The 27295-nt window shown below is 47.2% G+C and overlaps 1 protein-coding gene across 1 annotated transcript in view; it reads right to left on the bottom strand.

Annotated features, from left to right (window-relative positions):
• Positions 1-27295, bottom strand: part of STX18 (syntaxin 18) — a 180497-nt gene that overhangs the window by 131257 nt on the left and 21945 nt on the right. The window contains exons 4-5 of the mRNA XM_007948791.1: positions 26092-26100; positions 26000-26020 (exon numbers count right to left, since the gene is read on the bottom strand). Of these exons, the coding sequence (XP_007946982.1) occupies positions 26000-26020; positions 26092-26100 (30 nt within the window). The remainder of the gene's footprint in view (positions 1-25999; positions 26021-26091; positions 26101-27295) is intronic.

Raw genomic sequence — 27295 nt, forward strand, 5'->3', positions numbered from 1 at the left:
TGATCTTTCGCCTTTTCTGTAAAGGTCCTAAGAAGCATCCAGTGCAGGCCCATGGACAGGAGACTCCATCAAGTGCGGAGACAGAAAGTGGGTACTGAAATCACACTGCCAGTGTTTGTGAGCAACCGTCTCACGGGGACATTCAGCGTGAGGTCTCTCGAGCCGCCTCAACTTCCGCTCCCCACATAACCCTCAAAGGGCACATGCATGCAACCAGACAGAACTCCTCCTGTCCCCCAGGACAGAGTCCCTCACACTTCAAAACGGTGAGACCCGCATGACAACCTTCTTAAGACAATATCGCATATGGGAGCGGCTACAGCTTCTAGAAAAATTCAGTCTCCTATGCAATGACTGCTTCCACTAAATACCTAGAAACATTTGTTTCCAATGCTAAGGGGAATGTGAGTGATTGTGAACGCTAAACCGCGGGAAAGAGCTACTCAACTACTGTCGAGGCGTCTCCGAAAATCGTGGCCATCTTTTGTTTGTTTGCCTTGTGTTTTCAGAAAAACTTGAATCCTGAAAGTCCCTGGATAAAATCTGAATACTGTGACCTGACCATGCAGTTCGTGGTAATTCTCACGGAAAGATTCGTCAGACCATAAACGGACTTGCCTAGAGGAGAGCTGTTTTGAAGAGGATTCCGGATACTTTGCTGTATATTACAATGGCTAGCAGTCTAATTAGCCAACGCAATAAAAATGTGTAAAGAGAGAAAAAGTAAGATATTTGATAAACAAGAGAAAGAGTTGTTTTACAGTCCTCACGTATTTCTGATGAAACATCTAGTAAGTATACAAAGCAGCCAAAAATCACCGCAGCTGTCGTTTTCCACGTTTGAGAGGAAGAGAAACCCTTTTCTGCTAGCGCATGGAGTTCAAGGCAGCAGCGATATGTGAAAGGCCACCTTAAGAAACCCTCCTCACTGGCACGGTCCCCTCCCCCACCACGCAGGCTCCTCTCCGTGCAAATTATTGATTTGCAGACAAAAGTAAGTATTCAGAATACAAACATCTGATTGTAGCCTGCGCCACAGCCCCGTTCGAAAGCGTCTGTGATGAGAAACGGCACTAGCGCCAATCGCAAGAAGGTAAAGCCCCAAGTAGCAAAAATGAATCTTAAGAGCCATCAAACCAAACAAAAAATAAAATTAGATATAAATTCAAGTTTTAGACTGTGGTCAATTGAGGTCTAGACAAAACCCTATGTTTGTTCACTGCCTAGTCTCCAGTCTGCTCCAAGTTTGCAAAGGTAATTGAACACAGTCTGTAATTACTGGATTAGATACAGATGGGCTCTGTACATTTCAAGGGGAAAAAGCCCTGTTGTGATTCATTTTATGATTGCCTGTAAGGTCAGACGTTTCAAAATGTACTTTCATCTGTTAAATGCTCTCTCTGATTCCCTGGGGTGTATCCTCAGTAACTGTGATGTTTCAGGCAAGTCGGCCCTATCAGATCCCCTCTTTGAATGTAACGAGCTGCCCTTTATCCAGCATTATAAATGTGCATGTAGGTTAACTGCTACATCTCTTACAGGTTTTCCGAAGTTGCAGTTTTGGGGGAGAAAAACTAAAAAATAGTGCCCCTTTTCTGATAGGGAAAAGCCACACTGACAGAGACCTCCACAGAAGGAGAAAAGTTACATATTTAGTAACAAGTGACTTTGTATCCAAACTCGGGAAATATTTTTGTAAACAACTCCAGTTAAAAAAAATAAAAAAAACAGAAACAAGGAAACATCAATGTACTGGACACAAAAATTGCAAAAATGGTGAATTTAGATTTCTTGCAACTGAATAATTTGTAAAACATGGTAACGCATACTTGACTAAAATCCTATGGTCTTTTACTTATTAAGTACAAATGACTAAGAAGTACATGATAACACAAGTAAAATAAACTCTTCTGTAATCTCCCAAAAGAAAATCCCTAAACATAGTGTTCCATATCACTCTCAATAATGATGATGTCATGATACAGCAATGTATTAAAAACTCACAGTGGAAAATTATCTCGGACTTGGGGAGGCAGGATCTGGTCCCTTCCGTGTTGGGCCTACCCTCTCTCCAAGCAGGCCCTGTTCAAACCATCTATTCCACGGAGCTATACACAAAATTTTAATTACGAAAGTTGGTGGCATATTCTGCAGCTTTTAAAATGCAACCAAAAGTCTTCTTTGCTTAGAGAGGTGACCACAGAAAGTGCATTGTCCTGGCCAAGGACTTGGTCAAGGGGGCCCACCAACTCCACAAGACCATCCTTCCCAAAAGAGCTGTGGGCTGGCTCCAAAGGGCTGCCCGGAGCAGCGCCCCCTCCGGGGAGAGGTTCCTCGGGGCATCCTCCATCCCGGCTCACCCTCCAGAAGGCTCCACATGACCTCCGGCTCTCTGGTTTCTAACTTCCTCCCTGATTTCAGCTTCAGTTTGATTCCCCAAATTCACTTTGGTCAGCAGCTCTGGGACCCTGATAGAAGAAACACTTCAACACCAGAAACAGAAAAAGCAGAAAAGGGGGAAGGTGGAAGGAGACAAGGAACAATTCCAGAAAGTTTTATATGTATTTTAGGAACATGATTTTGTACAGAGAAAGGGGGTTTACAGTCACAGAGCAAAACTTAAACTGATATCCTTCATGAAATCAGGCATATATGGAGAAATACTTACACTGAGAGCAAGACTTAAACCATGTTTACTGTCTCTCTACAAGATGTATAAATGTTAGATAATTATGACCTCCTCTTGTCACAAAACCAAGGAGTTCCCTAAGCCACATCGATCATCGATCATCGTGGGTCTCTAAAAATAGTAGAGTAGGCCCTCATTTGAATAGGAGAGAAACATTCACCAAGAAATGCTGACAGCATGATCTACACGGGAACAAAGCTCCCCTCCGTGTTTTCAAGCCTCCCTATAACTCCGCTGTAAAATGTAACAATTGCTTATGCACCAAGGAAGCGGCTCTTAAAATGAAATCTGTTATAAATTTCTGTTCTCTTTATGTAAAAGGAATAACCACTCCTGTTTACATTTCACTTGTGACCGTTTGCTCAGCTGTAAGGTACCCCCATATTGTGTGGAAATGCTGTGCACAGCTATTAACTATTTCCCACCTTGCTCTCCGGGACAGCGTCGGAAGGCGGCATTGGCACAGGCAAACCTGACAGTGCTGGCCTCGTTCCGAGCTGAGCTGCATTAGGCTTCCTCACCAGGCTGCCGAGAAACAGAGCAACAGCCGCCAGAAGGGGAAACTGCCAAGGAGGGCTTTCTTTAGGGAAATCGATTTGGGAATTTACATGGAAGTTTCACAAGACTGGCTGCCAAACACTGTGCCTTAATGTAATTAGAAACACACAGCAACTACTTAAGAGAACATAAGGGTTTTTTTCTTTTTTTTTTCTAATAAAAGATATACATGCTATAAACTCAGTGCTCCCCTCCTCCTCTTCTTCCTTCATTTCATCAATTCCACGTCCCAGAAAACATGCTTTAAAAGATTATACTGTAACGAGTTTGCTACACATTCATCTGCACATCACCTAGGCTGAGCCCACCTCGGTTCACCAACACCTCCTCTCGCGCCCACCCACACCGGATTTTCTAACATTAATGTTCACAACAGACTGTGAGTCTAAAATCGTGGGACTGACTCTAACAAACTAAAGGAGGCCTGCACAGAGTTCCTCTGAGCCTTTCTCAACAAAGGCCTTTCCCTTTTTAAACATTCACATGATGTTTTATGGTCCTTTCAGAACACTAAATGGCCCTCCAAGTGGGATGTGTGAATCCACAGACCACTCCTCATAAAAATGGCTGTCATTTCCCAGGACAGGGACAATAAAATATCATACATGAGCCAATGCTAACTCACCGTGTGACCACAGAACAAACACATTAGTTTCATGACAATTAAGCACGATAAAGCTTACAAAGACGTGACAGAGAGAAAATTCCTGACAGATTCTCTTCCACCAACTTACCACTTACCCAAACTCAAGCCTCTGCCATCGAGTTGATTCCAACCCATAGTGACCCCACAGGACAGGCTGTCATGTCTATGGGAGCAGACTGCCACATCTTTTGCCTGCAGAAAAGCTGCCACCTTTTAGTTTGCAGCCGAGCTCTTTAACCACTGTGCCACCAGGGCTGCTACTTAGCACTTAGGTGCTTACAGACTTTCCCCCATTTTCAAAGTGGCTTGAGACACAGGTACTAACCTAGGACCTACACTTTTATATGTAATTCATTGCTTTCCAAAAGAAGATTCAGAAAACCAGGGCCTGCGACCGTAGCCCAAAGAATACATAAGCAGGTCAACCGCCTCAAATCATTCCCCTTTTTGCTTCGAATCCAATGCTCCAGCTCTGTGGAAGGTTCTAGTGACATTTCTGGGAGATGCATTTCCCATTTCACACCACCAGGGACCAACACGTGCCTTCCATTCCCAAACCAGTGAGTTCACGGCAATCCTAACGGGGCCACAGAAATGAGCGCTCCTGTCTCCTGAAGAGAACCCCATTTCAGTGCCTGGAAACCAGCTGAGAAGACCCAAAGGCAGGGTGGAAAGAGGGATGAGCAAAGGTGTGAAACCGACAAGCGATCCACTGTCCTCTTCCCCACTCTCCCCCTTCCTTCTTCCCCCTGGTAGAAATGATTTACATGAATTTTTAAAAACTATATTCAAACCATGCTTTTCTGACTTGGAGGTGGAGCGGCTACACCACCACACTGATACAGAAAATAAACCTGCCCTAATACAATTCTCTGCTGCTGATCACGGCAGCTTATGGCTAAGTCAAGCGCAACACTGAATGTCAGGCCGGTGAGCCAGGCCAGGATTTCTGTAAGACAACAGCATTTACACAGCGTGATCCCGTCATGCAGTCACACCGGCCCAATAAAACGGGACTTTCTATTTAAATCTGCCACTATTAACTCTGGTTTTAGAGAACTATGTAAAGTATTTACAACACTCCTTTACAGCAAAACATTGAATGAGAACTGGAACAAAACGACATAAACCCTGAAACAAGCAGACCAATCCGAACCCTGACAGACAGATTGCACCACTTTCCAGATTCTTCCATCTGAGGGATGGCTCTGTTTCATGCCACAGTTCAGAGTTCCCGACACGTTCCAACAGGGGGCTGCTAATTAGCATTTCCGACATCCCAGCAGCGATGCAGCTAAATCTGCTAAGACACCCTACACAGAAATGTCCCCCCTTCCACCTACACCCACATAAAACTAGTAATTCTAAAACAAGGGCTGGAGAACAGAAGGTAAAGACTTGAAATATGTACTCATCAAATCCTTGCATATATAAATGGCCTTTACATTTTTCTTGCTTCTAAATCAGACTCTAAGAGGACACTTAAAAGACTATTTATATGATTAGATATAAAGAACAGAGTCCCTTCTCAATAGTGATAGTGTGCTATGAAAAATGCTCTCCTTACCCTGGGCTGGGTAAAGGCTTGCATGATACACGGTGTTGCTGTATATCTTCAGACAGCCCAGCAGACTTCTGTTTGTGTTTACTGGAAATGCCTGCCATATACTTAGGCCCTAAATGAGAGCTTCCCCGATGGAATCTGCAGAGAGACACTGATTCGAGGAGGAGGACCCTGCAAACAAGACACAGCCCAAGATAAACAAACCCACCCCGACATGAAACTGTTCTTCCAGGTTAATCAGCAGAGCTGTCCTCAGGAGACAGAGCCTTCCAAGACAGCCCTGTCCACAAGCCAAAGGCTGATCGCTCAGATGAGCTTCAGAATTTAGAGAAGAAGAAAAAAAGCCATCAGGCCGAACACAACGAGTAATGTAGCTAATCCGGCAAATAGGTCTGAAAAACCTCAAAGGAGGCTGGGAAGTATGCTCACCGCCTCCTGCAAAGCCTGGCCTGTGTCCTCGTCCATTACCAGTCTCCCAGCCCACCCAGCCCAGTCCTCCACCCCACCCAGTGGCCCCTCTGCTACACCCCCCACCTCCCCACGGCCCTCATTGGACTGCGAGTCACCTAACAGGATGTAAAGGCCTGTCTATGGCAAAATCCACAAAAAAGCGAATTCAGAAGAATTTCCTGAATTTCTTTGCGCTCCAGGGAGGGATGGTTTCCTTTGGGTCCCCTCACTGACAGGCATTTCTCTGGCCTCACAGCACGGGGGTCCAGGCCGATCTGCATGGCTGGCTATCCACCCATATTATGAAGTCTTTACAATTGACCACACAAACACAATACCACAATGTAGGTCAACTTCTGCACTCAAATGCCAACGTGAAGCTTATATGGGAGCAAACTCCAGGCATAAATCTGCAGGGGTAGAATTCCACCCACTGATCCTAAAATTATTTCAAGGGATCAATCTCCAAGAATGTATCAGGAAATCAGAAGAGCCCAGGCAAGCTTGAAGGGGGAGCAGAAAAGGGGAGGAACAGAAGAAAATGAGAGGCTTTCAAAGAGGAGCAAAGGTTCGCCAAGCCTCGCGTCACCGAGAGGGCTCAAAGGACCGATGGAGTTAGAACACAGAAGATTGCAGTGAGGGTATTTAAAATTATTAACTGATCAAAAATTTGTAGTTGTCATTAAAAAAAAAAAATACAACTTAGCAACTCAGTTCAGAAAGACGACTATCCCCAGGAGCATACACATCTGTTTAATATTACAAGCCAACTGTCAACATCCTAAGTGAAGTTTTAATTTAATATTTTTTCTTTCTTGATGTTTTACCTTTAATCAATGCCTCATGAGAGTATCAGCTTTCTATAAGAAACTGTTAAATATAAAGAAATGTTATTGTAGCATGTTTATAAAATCATAGTTCGAGAACTTTTTATTTTTCCAAAGCCTGACCACAACTTAATTATCTGCAGGACATTCCAGGCTCACAATCGTAAGCTCCAGTTCCCAAGCAATTTTAAACAGTATCTACTGTACAGGACACAGGGTACACAAAGACCGCAACATGCTTGTGTTTCCAAAAGTCAGCATTAGGCCCTTCAGACACGGTTTGATTTTCATTAAGCAGCATTTGTTTCCTTGCTAATCATTAAATGGTTCTCATCATTATCGCCCACTCTCCTTTCACATGTCAGCTGTCAGCATCCGCGTCTGTGTTCCTAATAAATGACAAAGTGACCCACGAACACACATGACGTCTGGGCAGCGAGTGGCGAGGCTCTGCCACATACGCACACCCTGAGGACTGTTCTGTGTGAGTCCTGTGCAGCAATGAACTGTACCTGAAACACAAACCCACGGCCGTCAAGCCAATGACACTCACAGCCACCCTAGAGGGCAGAGTAGAACTGCCCGTGGGCTTCCAAGGCTATAAATGCTTAAGGACGCAGACTGCTACATCGTTCTCCCACAGAGCACCTGTGGAGTTTGAAACGCAACCTTCTGGTTCACAGCTGAGCATGTAAGCACCAAAAACCAAACCAAACTCACTGCCATTGAGTCTATTCCGACTCATAGTGACCCCACTGTGTTTCCAAGGCAGAGCAGCTAGGGGTTTTGAACCACTGACCTTCTGGTTAGCTGCCAAATCCCTTATCCACTATGCCCCTGTTGTTGTTGTTATGTGCCATCGAGTCGGCCCCGACTCATAGCGACCCCTCCTTGGGTTTCCGAGGCAGTATCACTACGGAAGTAGGATTGCCCAACCTTCCTTCCGAGGAGTGGCTGGTGGGTTTGAACCGCCAGCCTTCTGGTTAGCAGTCAAGTGCTTTAGCCACTATGCTACCAGAGCTCCTACTATGCCCCTAGAGCTCCTTAAACTCTGTACGGTACTCCTTTAAATCAGATTTACGCTCCCTCCGTGCCTGCATATGTTACTGTAGGCACACAGATCTAATCAGAGGGGAAATGGAGAGGAAGCAGTCAAGCCAGCTAGTTCAGATTCCCAGCCAGAACGAAGCGACGAAGAGACATTCTGTGCCGATTTCCCACCAATGGCTGAGAAAAGGACCCTGATTAATGGCCCATCCAGACCTAAATGCGAGGCAGCAACCATCAGAGCATTCCAGTACTTTAGGAATGGTTCTTCTGGAGAAGGAAATTTGAAAAAAAAAAAAAAAAGCAAGCTGTAGGCTCTGAGATACTGACAACAATTAGAACTATGTGAAGTGTGGGCGAAACAATAGTGCATCAAAGTAGAGGTAAACTTTCTTTCAAGTTAATAGCCAGGCGGAAAAACACCCCCTGGTGATCCAGGAAACCCCGAGAACCCACCGTTTTCAGAAGAGCAAGTCAACCCCAAATACTCTAACACTGGATTTCAGACTAACCGGCCAGTAGGTGGGTGAGAGCAGAGGGACAGAGATGCCCACGTGACCATGGACTTCACACAAACGCAGAGGACGCACACTCAAACACTTTCTACATGCCAAGCACTTTCAAAGCGTTCCACTGACCTAATCCTCCTAAGTTAGGTACCACTATCATTCCTGCCATACAGATCAGGAAACCAGTTAGACAGTACGCCCACAGTCCCCTAGCGAGCAGGCAGTAGCGCCCCAGAGCCCCAGTTCTTAATCCCTGTGCCACAAACTGCATCCCGCATGGCACCCCCCTGCCCCCCTGCCCAGGGAGCTGGACTTCACCCCGCACAGCACCCTCCCCACCCAGGGGGCCGGACTGCTCCCCGCACGGCACCCTCCCCACCCAGGGAGCCGGACTTCACCCACACGGCACCCTCCCCACCCGGGGAGCCGGACTGCTCCCCGCACGGCACCCTCTCCGCCCGGGGAGCCGGACTGCTCCCGCGCCTCCTCTGGTTCCTCTCCTCTCCCCACCTCTCAGCATTGTCTTTTCCCAGGATGACTCCTGCCCTTCATTCCTTCTCATTTGAAACTGCCTTTGGACAACCTCAAGGAGCTTTGGTGGCTCAGCAGTCAAGGCACTGGGCTGCTAACCAACTACTAACCAAAAGGTCGGCAGTTCAAACCTACTAGCTGCTCTGCAGGGGAAAGATGAGGCAGTCTGCTTCCATAAAGACTGACAGCCCAGGAAACCCTACAGGGCAGTTCCACTCTGTCCTACAAGGTCATCTGAGTCACAATCGCCTCCATGGCAGTGGGTGTGGTTTGGGGTGGGTTGGACCCCCTCATTCTCTGCTCAAGGCTTCAACCTCACCTGCAACCTGATGGGATGGCTCCCCAGTCTACACCTCAGGCTCAGACACCTTGTTGAGATCCAACCCTGTTTTAACAGCCATCTGATCCATGAGCTCCCCTGAGCGTTCCACAGGCCCCTCGGGTAACCCAGAAACCCCACATTCTGACCACCCACCTAGGCGGCCACAGCTGAGACCTCAGTCACCCATAACCGCTGAGTTCCCTCTCCGACACCCACGCAGTCCCAAACCCTGTCACACAGATCCTGGGTCTGCTCTGCATGCCCACGATCACCGGCGCAGCTCAGGTCCTCACTGTGTGACTCAGCTCCGCAACGGCCTCACTCATCTTCCTCCTCGTTGCCAGTCTTTCCCACCTCTGCCACGTCCCCCCGTGGCCGCCAGAATGTCCTTTCTAGGCCACATATTTGACCCTGTCACCCTGCTGCCAGCTTCTCACCCCAGCCTTCAGAACAGAACCCCTGCTCCCACACTAGGGAGACCCTTTTCTCTTTTGAGACCCAGCTCAAAGGCCATGTCTGCTGTGACGCTCTCTCCCTTCAGCTCCCCTCACTGAGTTCTTCATGTCTACCAGGGCCTTTGCACAAAATGCTGACACAACACTGACGACAACACACTTTACTTCTTTGCTTGTATGTCTGTCTTTTCACTGGACTATAAAAAATACAGGCAGAGTGCTCTTAGAAGCGAAGATGGTGAAGCTTTGTGTCATGGCCTTTGGACATGTGATCAGGAGGAACCACTCCCTGGCGGAGGCCATCATGCTTGGTAAAGCAGAGGTCAGTGAGAAAGAGGAAGACCCTCAATGGGATGGATGGACACAGTGGCTGCAACAATGGGCTCAACCATGGCAACGGCTTGATGGAGGCGCAGCATTGGGCAGTGCTCCGTTCCTTTGTTCACGGAGTTGCTGTGAGCAGTACCAAGTCTCTCCAAGTCAGGGGCTGGCTCATCCACGTTAGTGCCCCACAACCTGCTCGTATGGCTGGGATGCAGTGGATGATTAAACAAGACCATGAAGAATTCTTTCTCAGATGCCCTCAGTTCAAAAAGATGTGAATCTTGTGCCACAACAGAGTGAAGGGGCAGGGTTTACCCATACTTGGTCACCCACACCCACTGCTCCCCTCCTTCTGGGAACAGCTCCCTGAATTTCCTCTGGAAGCCATCCTTCTCCTCTTCTCAGTATGTGTGCTGAGCAGAACTGGCAGGGCTCCAGCTGCAGAGGGGGTCCTAGGGGAATCGAATCACACATTCTGCCTTTGCTGTATAGACACAAGGGTGTATTTAAAGGCAGGCATATGGCTCCATTGGAGCCGGTGAGAACACAAGTCCAGAGAAGGTGGTGGCTACCATGAGGAGACAGGGTCCGTGGGTGGTGCAAACTGTCACCACACTCCGCTGCCAACCGGAAGGTCGCCAGCTGAGTGCACCCAGAGGTACCACAGCATAAAGGGTTGGAAACCCACTTCCGAAAAATCAGCTGCTGAAGACTGCACGGAGCATAGTTCTACTGTAACACACATGGTGTCACCACGAGTCAGAATCAACTTGGCGGCCACTGGTTCACGGGGAGAGCTTGCTCCTCCCCTGGTCGGGCTGGTACAGGCAGGCGAGGTCTGTAAGTAGTCCACTTGCTATGGCAAGGTAAGACCCTGGAGGTGCCTACAGGGAGAAGCTAACAGTCAAAGGTGAAAGGAAGTGGCCTTTGGGAACACTGCTGGATGCCCTAGGGCTAGCCAGGCTGGGGCTAAGCCCTACTCCGGAGGTAAGCCCTACCCTAGACTCTCCAGTAATATAAATCAACATTTAAATTAACTTGCATCAGGTTCACTGCCACTAGTAACCAAAAGACTGCTGACACAGCAAGTCAATGGTTGTGGGAAGAAAGGCGAGCTGCACATTTGAAGAAATGCACAGCAAAAGGAAACCAAGCGGGCCGGGGCGAGCGCATCCCACAGGTTAAATCGGACAGGTACTGGAGTAACGAAGTCAACAGGGTATCCACACAGAGAGGAGAGAGAGACGCATAGTGGGGAAAGAAACCATCCTGGACAGCGGGAAGCAGGCCCTTCTTGGAGCATCCTGGGTGCGTTTAGGAAAAGGATATAAAGGGTAAGAAAAAGAAAGGAAAAAATGAATGCGTTGAAAAGTCGTTCCTGAGCAAAAGGCAAGGCTCTGGGGTAATTTAACCCGGAGGAAGCAAGTCCCAGGGGCGACTCCGCCAGCGGGAGGGTCATTTAAAGGAGGTCGAGACACAGCTGGTCTCTAAGTCCACAGGCAAGATTGAGAGGAGAGGGACTGACACCGCAGGAGGAGCTGAAGGCAGGCCGAAGGAAGAGGATGGGAGGGAGGTGGTCGGGGACCAGCACGGTGAGACACACGAAAACTGGCTCTGTGCGGTTTGAGAAGACGAGAAATTACCTACGTTCATGCTCTCTGTTCTGGGCCACACTGCGAAGGGAATGGTCAAGGGCTCCTCCTCTTCATGCACTAAAGGTACCGCGTCCCCAGTCCCTGCATGGGCTGGGCTCTGGGCTTGCTGCTCCTGTTAGTGGGAACAGAGTCGGCGCCGGCCCCCTGCGGCCTTACGTGCGACAGAACGAAGCGCCGTCCCGTCCTGCAGCGTCTTTGTGATGGGGGGTACGCCGGAGCCCGTCGCTGCAGCTACCGTGGCAGTCCACCTCACTAAGGGCGTCCCTTGTCCTGGCTAACCCTCTACTTGACCAACCATGACGATCTTTTCTAGTGACTGGTCTTTTCTGATAATACAGCCAAAGTAAGCAAGAGAAAGTCTCAGGAACACAAAGATGAATAAAATATGATGCCTAGATAACAAGGAAAAAAAACCACTGCCAGTGGGTGGATTCCGACTCCTTGCCACCTTATAGGGCATAGGAGAACTGCTCCACAGGGCTTCCCGGGCTGCAGGTCTTTACAGAAGCAGTGGAGGGACTGAGGAGTGGGAACCACTGATCTTTTGCTTAGCAGCTGAGCACTTTTAACCGCTGCGCCACCAGGGCTCCTCTAGATACAAGAGTCACTGGATACAAGAAAACACCTAAACAGAACCTACCCTGCCCTTCTCCACCTCCCACCTCTAAGAAGTAAACAATATAGTTTGGGAAAGAAAATATTAGGACTTGAAAAGTTAAGCACAATATAACCGTTAAATAAAAACACAAAACAATAATGCAGAGGATGTCACAAGCCACGCCGAGCCCCTTGCTTAATGGAGGCAGCAAATGCTTTGACTTCAGAGAAGGGAGACACGTGCAGGCTGGAGCCTGCCTTTAAGGCAGGTCATATCTGAGTAAAGAAGAGTGAGCAGCCCCAAGCAAGACAAAGAGCAGCAGCCAAAGAAGGGGCAAAAAGCCGGGGCTGCCCAGGGGCTGTAGGCCAAGCAGCGTGCCAACACAGTGGGGCAACTCTGAGAAGCATGGAAATGTGGCCAGGCTCTCTGTTGTTGCTGTCATTGATAACATACACAGCAAAACACACACCAATTCGATGGCGTCCACAGGTACGATTCAGTGGCACTGACTACATTCTTTGAGTTGTGCAACCATCCCGACTCTCCTTTTCTGTTGTTCCTCTGCCATGAAGAGAAACCCTCTGCCGATCTAAGGTGCCTATCTAACCCTCTGAGTTGCTTCTGTCCCATACAGAGAGCTCTAAGGTGCCTATCTAACCCTCTGAGTTGCTTCTGTCCCATAAGGAGAGCTCTCAAAAGCACCCAATGCTCAAGGCAGGCATTCGTTACTAGTTCAGTTAAATTACTGCTTGGTTTTAAGAAGATTTCAGGAGGTGTTTTTGGTTTAAGGTTTAAAGATTATCTGAGGGCAACAGTATCAGGGGTTTATCCAGTCTCCACGGTTCCAGAAATTCTGGAGCCAACAAGAATTTGAAATTCTGTTCTGCATTTCTCCCCTTTTGATCAAGATTCTTCTATATAATCTTGGATCAACACACTCAGTAATGACAGCTGAGCACCATCTAGTTCTAGTCTCATGGCAGAAGAGGCGGTTGTTGATGGAGGCAATTCACCACACATTCCACCCCTCCTCCTACTGCTGACTCTCCTTCTTCCTCTGTTGCTTCAGGTGAATACAGACCAATTTTTGTGCCTTGAGGGTCAAGCAATTTTTATAGAGAGCTGTGAATACTAGCCAAATAGCTAAGGACATCTTGTGAGGAATGAGCAGTCCGAACACTTCTGAGCAAGGTAGCAAGGTGAATGCCTCATTCTCTGCACAGCGGCTGCCTCCAGGAGAGATGCCGAGCTCGAGGTCCTGCATCCATCCAGGCTCCCCACGGTGGCCGCAGGGGGAAAGATGACAAACAGGATGCACAAGACATTTATTCTGTTCCTTCATGTCACAAACACGTGTGGACAACACATGCGCTCCGTGCTGCGAGTAAGTGGCAGAGTGAAGTCCCTGCCCTCTTGGGCCTTATCATTTGCCAGAGAAGGAAGGCCAGGAAGAGAGAGAAAGATAAGTAAAAATGGCAGTCAGTGGGGTGTGCACTCCAGCAGGCGAGTCCTAGCGTTTATTTACACAAGCCGGAACCACAGTGGCAGGGTTACGATAGAAAGGAGAACCATTCCTCTGAGATACCACCTCCTGTGGGTCACACGAGATGTGCCTCTGTTACAGTCGCGTCGGTGGGGAAGCAGGGACGCAAACACAGAGGCTGACTGCCCTACGCCAAGCACGGATTCTCAAAGACACTTACTTACACAAGAGAGAAATTGGAGGCGGGGGGTTAGGATTGAAACGTTTCCAGATTCCACCCTCTGACGCAGCCCACGGATTCAGATTCCCCAGGGACCCACAGAAAGGTATTCAGAAGCTTCCAGAAAGTCATCACCTCCCCACGGTATCTATCTCCCTTTCTTCCTTCTCTCTCTTAATTTAATTTTAACTTCCTCTTGTTGCAGCTTGCTTACAAACTGCCTGTGTCTGGGGCCCATCAGGCCATAAAGTCCCCACCACGCCCGTATCTGGGGCCCACTGACATCCTTTTTCTTATTTTAAGGGGGAGATGACAAGCCTACAACTCCTCAAGTTTCCAGTGAACCATCACATTCTATTCGTTGGAAAAGCATGCTTCTCTCCAGTTAAGAAGACAGTATCAAACAATATATTTTGCAAGCAGATTTCCTTTCGACCTGCACAGAGGTGAGCTGTGCTTTGGGAATTCACTTGTGAAGTGTGGGATGAGTGTATGCAATAAATGCTTACTAGCAACAGCGTTTAAAACTCTACCATTTAAAATGGGATGCAATTTCCTCATGACTTCAACCGGATCCCTTGGAGGCAGGGCATTTAGCTAGTCCTTTTCACATCGAGTATCATTATAAATTCCCTTTTACCATTAGGTTTGTAAACTGTCCGTTGACAGACTAAAAACACACATTTCCACTGAAACAAAAACAGGAGAAGGACAAGGCAGCTTGACAAAGAATCTGATAATGGGTTACAGATTCTGTTCCAATTCAGACTTACAGTCAAAATGCCACAAGACCATTTACCACCTCTACCCTCTCAGGTCAGACTTGGAAGAAACGTCTGAACTGCCACATCCCTGGCAGAAAATCTGTCTGAGTCTAAACACTTCACTGTCCCTGCTGCAATGCTGAGCTGGGAAGGGAAAGAGGACACTCCCCCATGGAAAAACCACCTTAGACAGAACAGCAGAGACAACTGTCTCAAGTTCTGGCCAGGGGGAGGATGGCCCTTTGCTACTGTCTTTCAGCACCACCCCTGGGTGGGGCTGTCACCACTACCAGGCATCCGCCTAGCAGCTAAATCCACCCTAGCCCAGGGGCTGCTTCACACATACAGGGCAAAGCTGGAAGGCTGGTGGTGGGACAGCCAGCCTGAGTCACTGCAGTGGATGCAAGCCTCCCTCTTCCAGCCCCCCACCCTCCGTTTCCTGCTGCAGCCTCCCGGCGGGTGAAGCCAACCAGAAGCCAGGAGGCAAGGACTCCGGCAAGATCAGCTCCTGGGACAAGAGCAGGCTGGAGGGTGCAGAAGAGAGTGGGTCCCAAGGGGCAAAGTCGTGGAGGGCCCGCCATTGTCCGCCCACCCCCCCTTCTCCAGCTCAGCCAGACTTCTCTCAGTGTGCTGCACCACGCTGCGCTTTCCCACCCTTGGGGCCCCCACCAGGTGCGCCTCTCCTGCTTCTTCTCTATTTCCACATGTGGGAAACCTCCGAGTCTTTAGATACCAAAACCAAACCCACAGCCATCAAGTCAATTCTGACACACGGTGACTTGATAGGACAGACTACAACTGCCCTCTAAGGGTTTCCAAGGCTGTAAATGTTTACAGAAGCAGATTGCTCCATCCTTCTACCACGGAGCAGCTGCTGGGTCTGAACTGCCGATCTCTGGGTTAGCAGCTGAGACCTTCATCACTGTGCCACCTTGGCTCCTTTTCGCATCTTTAGAGATCCACCTAAATGTCATCTCTTCCAAAAAGTCTTCCCTGAACTCCACCCAGAAGTCATCTCTCTGTTCTCTGAACTCCCCAAGTTCTTCCTTTGAAGATGTCCAGTTACTCATCTACACAGAGCTCTGGTGGTGTAGTGGTTAAGGCATGTGGCTGCGAACCCAAAGGTTAGTATTTTGAACCCACCAGCTGCTCTGTGGAAGAAAGATGAGGCAATCTCCTTCCGTTAAAGACTGACAGCCTTGGAAACCCAACAGGGGTCACTATGAGTCAGAATGAACTCAACGGCAGGGAGTTTGGGCTTTGGTTTCTATAGTTACTCACGAGCTTGTCTTTGCACAGTCATCATCACTGAACGAGTGTACGCTGGTGTGCTCTACTTGTTCACAGTAAGTGCCCCACTGGAGGACAAGCTCCACCAGCGCGAGTTTCATCTCTCTCCTCTTTGCTCTAAAGAGCCCTGGTGGTGCAGTGGGCAAGTGCTCAGCTGCTAAGTGAAAGGTCAGTGGTTTGAATCCACCAGCCAATCTGCAGGAGAAAGATGTGGCAGTCTGCTTCTGTACAGATCACAGTCTTAGAAACCTGGTGGGATAGTTCTACTCTTCCTATAGGGTCACTGAATCAACTTAACAACAATGGGTTTGGTTTTGTTTCTTAATCTTTGCTCTATGCCCTGGGACCTAAAACAAAGTGCATAGTCCCTAAGTATCTGTTAAATGAATATCCCTTGTTCACTTGCAGAACACTGACGCCTAGATGAAAGTCCCACTCATCCTTCTATCCCTAAGAGCACCCTCCTTCCTCACAGCAGACCTTCAGTAAATATAAGCTAACAACAGTCCCAAACACCAGCTGCGTCAAGTCAGTTCTGACTCGGGGTGAATCTGTGTGTCAGAGTAGAACTGTGCTCTGTAGGATTCTTGGTGACTGATATTTTGGAGGGAGACTGCCAGGCCTTTCTTCCAAGGTGCCTGAGAGAGGACTCAACCATCAACCTTTCAGTTAGCCACCACACATTTAACTGTTTGTGTAATTTAATGTTGTTGTTACTGTTGCTATATGCCGTTGAGTTGTCTCCGACTCATAGCGACCTGATGTACAACAGAATGAAACACTTCCCGGTCCTGTGCCAGCCTCACGATCCCTACTATACCTGAGCCCATTGCTGCAGCCACCATGTCAATCCATCTTGTTGAGGGCCTTCCACTCTTTCGTTGACCCTCCCCATCACCAAGCATGACACACTTCTCAATGACTGTGATTTAACAAGTAACAAGCATCTGTAATGCACTAGACGGGAGCTCTGGTGGCGCAGTACCTAAGGCATTTGACTGCTAACCAGAAAGCTGGCTGTTCAAACCTACCAGCCAGTCCTTGGAAGGAAGACTGGGCAATCTACTTCCATAGAGATACTGCCTCAGAAACCCAAGGAGGCATTGCTATGAGTTAGATCTGACTTGACAGCAGTGGGTTTGGTTTTTTTTTTTGGTTGAATGTACCAGACGTACAGCTAGCAGCCTCATGGCCAGTCCAGGGGACAGTGGCAAAGCTGTCCCTTCAAGGAGTGTGGCTCTCATCCCTCCAACCACAGGAACTGCCATCTGAGGGCTCAGAGCTCAATCTTTCTCAAGAAACCCCCCAGTGGAAGGAAGCTGGGGGGTACCCTTCTCCCATTCTGTTCCTTCCCTAGTGAAGTCCATCCAGTGAATAGCCAGGACAGCAGTTAAGAACACTGGACCACAGCCCTGACTGGGCAATTCTGAAAGGCATCTCCGTGTCAAAGGTTTCCAGAGGACAGGCTGTTTAATGAACAAATACACAAAATAACAGACTAGTGTCCCAAAGACAGAAAAGGGAATCACATGTCTCCAAATGGCTAGCATCTGTATGTTGGGTCTCCTGCCTTCTCAGTGATTTTACGACCAGCACAAACCTTTCCCCTTGAGAGATACCCCAATACTATCTCTAAGGCTAGACATTTGCATTTTGCTGATAACTAGAAAGTTGTATTTCCCCAAAAACTAGTCAGCTACTTTCAAATATGTGCCTTGTGTACAAAACATACTCCTAGACACAGCAGATGAAATGACAACGTGCCAAGGAGAAACTCACTGAAATCTGTCAATGCCAAGCGGAGGGCAGCCGCACAGCCCTGAGACAGCTCTATCCACGTGTGCACCCACACGTTCCCCAAGTCTGGCAGCCAGCCAACAACCAAGGGTCATGGCACACGCTTGTCATTTTCACTCACTCAGCAGTGTGAGGGGCATCATCTTGGGCATGTCACTTAACCTCTGAACCTTGGTTTCTTCATAAAGGGCTAGGAAACCAAAAACAAATGGAAAAAACCAAACCCACTGCCATCAAGTTGATTCCGACTCACAGCGAACTCCATTGAGTTGCAATCTTTACAGAAGCAGACTGCCTCATCTTCCTCCTGCAGAGCAGCTGGTGGATTGGAACCGGAGACCCTCTGGTTAGCCACCAAATGACTTACCCACTATGCCACCAGAGCTCCTTAAACAACCAGGAGCAGCAGGATACTGAAATAAATTATAAAGCTTTTAGCCAAGTGCCAAGCAGAGCAGATGCTCAACAAGTGGTAGCCATTATCACTGCTCACTGTGTTTTAGAGTCACAGCAGAGAGGGACGATATCAGCACAACGTTCGTGGAAGATTTTCTTGTATGTGAAGAAGATGGATGAAAATCCAGCTGAGTTACAGGAAAAGTTTCGGGCGTAGACTTCCTTTAAGCCAGGGCCTTCCTTTGTGCATTTAATACCTAGATACTGCTTACTCAAGACACTGTTCTAATCAAAAGCCATTCATCCTTCTCTATTTCTTATCCCAACAAATACAACTTCATCTGCCAGGAGCCCTACTTGTTCCGCTTTGTTTTTCATTTCAAAAGTCATGTATGCTCACTAAAGAAATTCTAGATGATAGAAAGAAACAGAAAAATGAATGAATGTACCTAAATCCCATCACCCAGGAAGAGCCATTAACATCTTGGCGAATCCCCTTGTAGGCATTATTTCTGTGCTACAGTTTGATTTTGTATACACAGTTCTCATTATATCTGGTTTGGGTGGTTATTTTAACCTAATGTGATAATATCATTCTTCTCAGGCCACTGCATGCGTGTCAGGGTGCCATGTCTACCTAACAATCTTTCTATACTTGGGAACAATGCCAGACTGTGTGTACTGAAGTACTGGGACAGCTGCCATCTTCACTGCCGTCATCACCACCACCATCATCATCATCGCTACCATCACCGCCATCACCCTCACCGTCATCACCCTCACCATCATCACCCTCACCCTCACCATCATCACCCTCACCGTTACCACCATCACCCTCACCATCACCATCGTCATCACCCTCACCGTTACCACCATCGCTACCATCACCATCACCATCGTCATCACCCTCACCGTTACCACCATCGCTACCATCACCGTCATCACCCTCACCATCATCACCATCATCACCCTCATCACCACCATCGTCATCACCCTCACCCTCACCATCACCATCACCACCCTCACCGTCATCACCACCACCACCGTCATCATCATCACTGTCATCATCACCACCACAGTTTATTAGTAAGACTGCTGCTGTTCCCTGTCCAACTCAGAAAACCCTCCCACTTCATAAGGTAGATTAACATTCATTTTTAGTTTCTTCAGTTCTACTTTTTAATTAAGTCTCTAATTGATTGAGAAATTGATTCTAATGTGTGTATGTTAAGAAATAAGGACCTACTTCCTCACTGACTTAGGATGCCCTCTTATTACACATAGAACTGACACACAAACACCCACACACACACAGATCAGTGTAAATATGCATCATTTTAGGGGTTTAAAATATTTTGCTACCTGCAAAGAACAGTTCTCCTACTCCAACACACATACCTTTCTCACTCTTCTTCAAAACTTAATTTGCTTTTTGCATAATTTTTCTACATGAATATGAGAACTACTTTCAAGTTCCTCTCAAAGAAATTCTGTTGGAATTGTGATTACAGCTGAATTAAATTTATCAATTACCTTAAAAATAACTGATGTTTTGTCAACACTTGTCTTCCCCACCAGGAAGACACTATGTGTATCTGTTTATTCAAGTTTTATGTATCTCTACAAAATGACGTCATTTTCTTCAAATGGGTCATTTGCATTTCTGTTTGAGGTTAATACCAGAAAGCTTTGCTGTTACTTCTGTAAACGTTTTCATCACATTTTAAGAGCCATTAATGGGACACAGAGCAGCCACTGAGTTTTGTACATTTATTCTGTAGCAAGGCTCTCAAGGCCTGTATGAGCCGGAAAGCTCCTACCCAGCTCTCTTCACCGCTGCTGCCCGAGCACATCTGTGGGACTCCAAAATGGATTCCTCACTGTCCCTGAAGCACACTGTGCTCAGCCTTGCCACCCACCCCAGTTCCTGCTCTGCAAGGCTGCACTCCCAAGAAAAATCTTTCCTGGCTACTCCACCCCTGGGTCTCATCCCTTACCTGTACTCCAGGACCCCTGGTGACAGTGGGTAAAGAACTCGCTGCTAACCAAAAGGTTGGTGGTTTGAACCCGCTAGGCATTCTGTGCGAGAAACACATGGTGCTCTGCTTCCATAAAGACTGACAGCCTTGGAAACCCTACGGGGCAGTTTTACCCTGTCCTCCAGGGTCACTATGAGTCGGAATCAACTCAACAACAACAGGTTTGTTTTTTCGTGGAGGAGGGTTGATCTGTCCGCTTCCAGCAATGATCATGAGGTTTAATCCATTTAATACTTTCAAAATAAATTTTTTTTTTTAATTATTTTATGGGAGCTCTGGTAGCATAGTGCCTAAGGCACTTGACTGCTAACCAGAAGGCTGGCGGTTCAAACCCACCAGCCACTCCTCGGAAACCCAAGGAGGGGTTGCTATGAGTCGGGACCGACTCGACGGCAAATAACAACACCACAACAATTTTTTTATAGCTGAGAAAAGATTAAAGGAAAAACAAGTTGGATTTATTTAGTTGCCTTTTTACTTTAAAAAGCTATAATATATTTGACACTAACTTGATAAAAATGCACTGATTGTTTAAAATAGTGAAAAATGAGAAGCAGCCTAAAGGTCTTTTCAACAGGACATCAGGTAAATAAATTCTGTGACATTATTTTTAATGGCTAAGGAGCCAAATAAACTGGTGGGGGCACAGAGCAATACACACTGACACAGAAGAATGTCCATAAATCATCATATGTGAAAAAGACAAAAAAATAAAAAATAAAAAAAATCACCAAAGCAGGAGTTACATAACAATACTGTTGGAAAAATACCACTTCTGTTTAATACAAAGTACAGTCTGGGAAGACATACACCAAACTTTTAACCATGATGATGTTGGCCAATGGTGCTGTGTGTGATACAGTGTAGCAAATTACACAGTATGGCTTTTCTAGCCATTGTTGTTGCTGTTGTTATGTGCCATCGAGTTGGACCCGACTCACAGAGACCCCTCCTTGGGTTTCCGAGGCAGTATCACTATGGAAGTAGATTACCCCATCTTCCTTCTGAGAAGGCTGGTGGGTTTGAACCACCAGCCTTCTGGTTAGCAGTCAAGTGCCTTGGGCACTATGCTACCAGAGCTCCCATGCTACACAGTCTTTGTAAACTTCATGGTCGAATTTGCCATGACCAACTAAGTAGCTTCTGATTGTTAGTTATCCACCTGAGGTGTTTCTGTTGTGAGTAGCAAGAAGCAGTTTTCTGGGAAGCTGCCTCTCGCTCTCAGGTGTGTGGAGTTCCGGTGCTGGGCCTGGTTGGGATTGGCTTAAAGTGAGCCCTCCTAGAGGCAGATGGGGCTATCTCTCACTGCTGGCTAAGAGAGATGCATGGCTGGGAGTCCAACCTGTTACTGCAAAACAGATGCCCACCTGAGAGACAGCAGCGGTGGAACCAAGAGGCACAAGACAGAGTGGCAGACTTACCTGGCCCACAGAGGCAGCGGCCAGGCCAAAAGGCCAGAGGCCACAGAGGCGTGCCTGAGGCCACGGCAGAGGGGAGGCTGTCCCAACTGAGGAACTGAATCCTGAGCGCGTTCCTGAATTTGACTTGTAGCCTGTTGCTTCCCTACTAAACCCCATAATCTGGGAGTGGGGTCTGTGAGTTCTGTGTAGCTACTCAACAAATTGTCGAGCCCAGCAGAGAGGTAGTGAGTGCCATGGGAGGGACGGTTTGTGTCAGGGTTGGTAAAAGGGCTAGAGGGAGGCAGCATGTCTGGCCTCGCAGGAATAGACCTTAGGCTGCTGACAGTGATTCTACCCTCCTCTCGTGGGGTTAGAGGAAGTCGAAAGATGCCACCTCCCTGCCCTTTGGCACATGAACACCATGTTCCTTACTGATCTGCTTAACAAGCCTCAGTCCTTGGATAATCAAGTGAAGAAACAATTAATCAGCTTCAAAAATGTGTCCAGCTGACTGCTGCTGTTTGAGGTGCCCCGTCCACTCCGACTCATAGCAACCCTACGTACAACAGAACGAAGCACTGACCAGTCCTGAGCCATCCTCATAATCCTTGCCAGAAGGCTGGCGGTTCAAACCCACCAGCCACTCCTCGGAAGGAAGATGGGGCAATCTACTTCCGTAGTGATACTGCCTTGGAAACCCAAGGAGGGGTCGCTATGACTCAAGTCCGACTCAACGGCACATAACGACAACAACAACATATTTGAACCCATCGTTGTAGCCAACTCTGTCAATCCATCCTGTTGAGGTCCTGCTGATAGTAGTCCATTATAAAAATGTAGAGTACACCAAATGCCAATTTTGTAAACACACACACACATATGCACGTACGTGTTTTTCATCTAGATGAAAACCACAGAGTCCAGGGGACCTCACTCCTCAGAGAAAATACCATTAAGCAATGGGCAGCTACCATTCCAAACAGTGTGAGGCTTTGCAGAAGAAAGAGTGGTGAGGGGTACATCATCCTGTGAAAAGGCCCTTCTGGGTTATCCCTCCAAGACCCTTCACTAAAGCCATCACCAGAGAGGTCAGGTGAACGCTCCACGGTGACGTAAACACTGGCAGAGTCCTAAAGGATGACTCAGAGCTCGCCCCAGGTAACCTCTTTCTGCTTCAGTCTCTCACTTCTACTCAAGACTACAGATTTCTTGATAGAGAAAACTCCAGGAGAAGGCACACTTTAGTTCTGCCAGTTCTCTTACCACCTGACTAAGAGGACAGGAATGTGCACAATATTGTGACTGTGAGGGCTCACTGCTTGGCCAGACACCTTGACCAGCTCCAGGATGACAATGCTTCTGACCCACAGGAATATCTCAGACTGCGGCAAGCAGGATCGAGAACACGCCAGTGATCACAGACGCTGAGAAGCTGACAGGGTGCACTGAGTTTAAAACGACAACTATGCTGCAAGTTTTTCACCCCTGGATTACAGGGGTTCCTTCATTACATCCACTTCCATTCCTCTGGTTTAGTCCCTACCTTCTAGGGAGGTTTTGGGGGGCCTCTTTTAAACTCCATTTTAAACCTAATATACTTTAAACATTAAGAAGTTTTTCATGTTATAAGCCTTAAATAAAACTTATAAGACTCCATTAATATTTCACCCACCAGAGGGAGCCCACATGGACTTTTTTGTTTAACAAGAAACCTCAAAGGTCATGTTTATAGAAATTGTAGAATATTATTCATTGTTGTTAGTGCTATCAAGTGGTTTCAGACTCATAGTGACTCTATGTACAACAAAATAAAACACTGCCCGGGCCGGCATCATCCTCACCGTCCTTGCTGTACCTGAGCCCGTCGTTGCAGCCACTGGGTCAATCCATCTCGTTGAGGGCCTTCTCTTTTCTTGCTGATCCTCTACTCTGTTAAGCCTGATAGGCTTCTCCAGGGACTATCCTTCTGACAACATGACCCACGTAGGTGAGATGAAGTCTGGCCATTCGTGTTTCCAGGGAGCATTCCAGCTGCCCTTCTTCCAGGACAGAGTTCTTCATTCTCCTGGTAGTTCATAGTAACATCAGTATTCTTTGCCAACACAACTTAAAAGCATCAACTCTTCTTTGGTCTTCCTTATTCACTGTCCACCCTTCACAGCGTATGAGGTGACTGAAGACACCATGGCGTGGGTTAGGCGCAACTTAGTCTTCAAAGTGACATCTTCATTAGCACTTTTTAAAGACTTTTGCAGCAGAGTTGCCCAGTGCAATATGACGTCTGATTTCCTGACTGCTGCTTCCATGGGTGTTGACTGTGGATCCAAGTAAAATGAAATCTTTGACTAAATCAGTCTTTTCTCTGTTCATCATGATGTTGTTTATTGGTCCAGTTGTAGGAATTTTTGTTTTCTTTATGTTGAGGTATCATCCATACTTCATCAGTAAGTCCTTCAAGTCTTCTTCACGTTCAGCAAGCAAGGTTGTGTCATCTGTGTATCATAGGTTTTTAATGAGTCTTCCTCTGATCATGATGCCATGTTCTTCACATAGTGCAGCTTCTCCAAATATCTGTTCAGAATACAGATTAAGCAAGTAAGGTGAAAAGATAAAACCCTGACGTATGCCTTTCCCGATTTTAAACTACACAGTATTCCTTGTTCTGTGTGAATGACTGCCTCTTGGTCTGTGCACAGTTTCTGCATGAGCACAATTAAGTGTTCTGGAATTCCTATTCTTCACAATGTTATTCATATTGTTATGATTCACACTGTTGAACATTTTGGCATAGTCAATAAAACACAGGTAAACATCTTTCTGATATTCTTTGCTTTCAGCCAAGATCTATCTGACATCATCAGCAATATCCCTCATTCCACACCCTCTCTGAATCCAGCTTGAATTTCTGGAAGTGCCCTGATGATGCTGCTACAACAATCATTTCTTAATTATCTTCAGCAAAAGTTCACTTGTGTGTGATATTAATGATACTGCTCGATAATTCTCACTTTCTGTTGGATCGCCTTTCTTTGGAATGGGTACAAATACAGACCTCTTCCAGTCATTTGGCCAGGTAGTCTTCCAGATTTCAGGGAACAGACCAGTGAGCACTTCCAGCACTGCACCCATTTGGTGAAACATCTCCACTGGTATTCTGTCAGGTCCTGGAGCCTTGCTTTTGGCAAAGCCTGCAAGGCAGCTTATTAGGTTGCTGATCACATGCAACCTCCTGAAATGATTGAATGTTGTCCAATTCTTTTTGCTGCAGTGACTCTGTGTATTCCTTCTTCTTCTTTTTTTTTTTTTTTTAATGATGCTTCTTGCCTCATTCAGTATTGTGCCCATAGAATTCTTCAATATTGCAACTCTAGGCTTGAATTTTTCTTCAGTTCTTTCAACTTAAGAAATGCTGAGTGTGTTCTTCCCTTTTTGGTTTTCTAACTCCAGATTTTTGCACATTTCATGATAATACTTTATACGTTAAGCTGTTCCTTTTCATTTGGAGTCATGCTGTATCAGCAAATGAAGATCCCATTTTACTTTTATCCATGTCAAAGCTTTACTCCATCCATGTCATTAAGGCTGACTCTACTTAGAAGAGGCAGGCCTTCCACAATTGTATTCTGAATGCCTTCCGACCTGATAGGCCCATCTTTCAGCACTATATCAGATAATGTTCAACTGCTATTCACAGGTTTTCAGGGGCCAATTTATTTTTATTTTTTTCATTGTGATTTGAGTGAAAGTTTATAGAGCAAATTCATTTTCCATACAACAGTTCACAGACATTTTGTTTTGTGACTGTTTGGGTTACCTAATGCTGCTCTGACATGAATATACCACAAATGGGATGGCTTGAAGAAACAGGAAATTTATTCTCTTACAGTTTGGAGGCATTAAGTCCGAGTTCTAAGGCGCTCTAGGGCCTCGGTTAAAGCCCCACAACCTTGGGCTTCAGCTCTGCCTCCTGTTCCCGGCCCACTGGAGCTAGAGGCGTTTCTTCACTCAGACAGCTGCTGGATGCTGAGGCTGAGAAGCCCCAAGGTTGACAAGTAAAAAAGCACAGTCCCAACATTACCAAACTACATGACAGGCCATTCATTCAAGTCCATTGAAAGTCCCAAGGTCGGCAGAACATGGCAGGCTGCTGAACCATGACACGGCTACATGCAGGGTTGAAGTGTGCCATAAGCTAGAGACCATTCCCAAAGCTGTTTCTTATATATGGGAAGCAGACCACATCCCCAAAGGCAGCTACTCAGCTGCTCACAGTTGATTTCACCATGGGGTTGATTACCAGTCTCATCATGGGGAATACTATATCCAGCTGCCCAGCCACTCAACCAGGCCCAGCCAAATTGACACACAAACTGAACCAACACAGTGACATTGATTGCAATCCCCATAATCTAACAGCTCTCTTCCCACTTCCTACCTGTAGTTAGTTACCTTTTCCCTGTGTCCCTCTTTCCTATGCATTCCTGCCCTCTGAACCGTGCAAATGCTGTCCATCGTATAAATGTTCACCTTCTATGCCTGTCCACTGTTTGGCTGAAAGCCATGGAAGTGAGTTCAATTGCAGGCCTGAAGGATGACTAGAGGCCACAGTCTGGTCAGTGTTTTTAGGAGGAGATCACCAGGCCCTGCTGCGCAGTCATCTTAGTCTGGAAGCTCTGCTGAAATCTGCTCACCATGGGTAACCCTGCTGGTACATGAAATACCGGTGGCACAGTTTCTCCCATCACAGCTACACACAAGCCCAAGGTCAAGGGGCTTTCACTCAGGCCCTAGAGCCTGGCACCTGGAATTTGGACTTCTAACCTCCAAACTGTAAGAGAATAAACTCCTGTTTGTTCAAGCCATCCCATTTGTGGTATGTTCTTGTCAGAGCGGCACTAGGGAACCAAAACATCAGGTCCCACACAAAATTCCTGCTGTCTCAAGAGGCAACTGGGCACAGGGCCCCGTCCCCAGAAAAAGTTCCTGCTGTTCCAAAAGGCAGCTGGGTGTAGGGTATCTGGTCTCAGAAACTAAGTTCTCACTGGCCCCAAAGATGGCTGGGTGCAGGGCCCCTAGTCCTGGACTGGTTTCTGCCAGCCTAGAAGGCAGGTGATGACAGGGCATCGGGTTCAGGGTGGGGAATTCCTGCTGGTCTGGCTGGTGAGTGGAGGTGGGGCATGGCCACACCTCCATTCACTGGGAGGTTATGAGGACAAGAGGAATATCACACCTTTCTGGTCACCACACACCAGGGCGGTTGCCCGTGCTGTCCTCGGCAAGTGGAGCCGATTACCAGGTTGCTGCCTGGATTGAAACACTGCTTGCAAATACTCAAATTGGCTGTGCCGTCAGCCCAGCTGACTGACAGCCCACAGCTCTGTTTGTCTCCTTATTCACTGTCTTCATTCAGTTTCTTTATTAGTCGGTATTTAACGGGCTTTCTTTACCCTTCCCTTCAAAGCTTGGAGTTCCAGGATTATCCTCTGTATCTGTTTCTATTCGTCTCTTGTTTCTTTGTTGTAGAGGGTCTGTAGCTTGCTTGCCTTTTGCGCCATCGAATTCAGAGTCTTTTGGTTATTGTTGTTGTTGTTGTTGTTGTTATGTGCCGTCAAGTCGGATCCGACTCATAGCAACCCCTCCTTGGGTTGCCGAGGCAGTATCACTACGGAAGTAGATTGCCCAACCTTCCTTCCGAGGAGTGGCTGGTGGGTTTGAACTGCCAGCCTTCTGG

The sequence above is a fragment of the Orycteropus afer genome, unplaced genomic scaffold (genome assembly GCF_000298275.1).
Source record: "Orycteropus afer afer isolate SDZICR_OR568_19922 unplaced genomic scaffold, OryAfe1.0 scaffold00224, whole genome shotgun sequence".
In the NCBI taxonomy this organism is placed as follows: Eukaryota; Metazoa; Chordata; class Mammalia; order Tubulidentata; family Orycteropodidae; genus Orycteropus; species Orycteropus afer.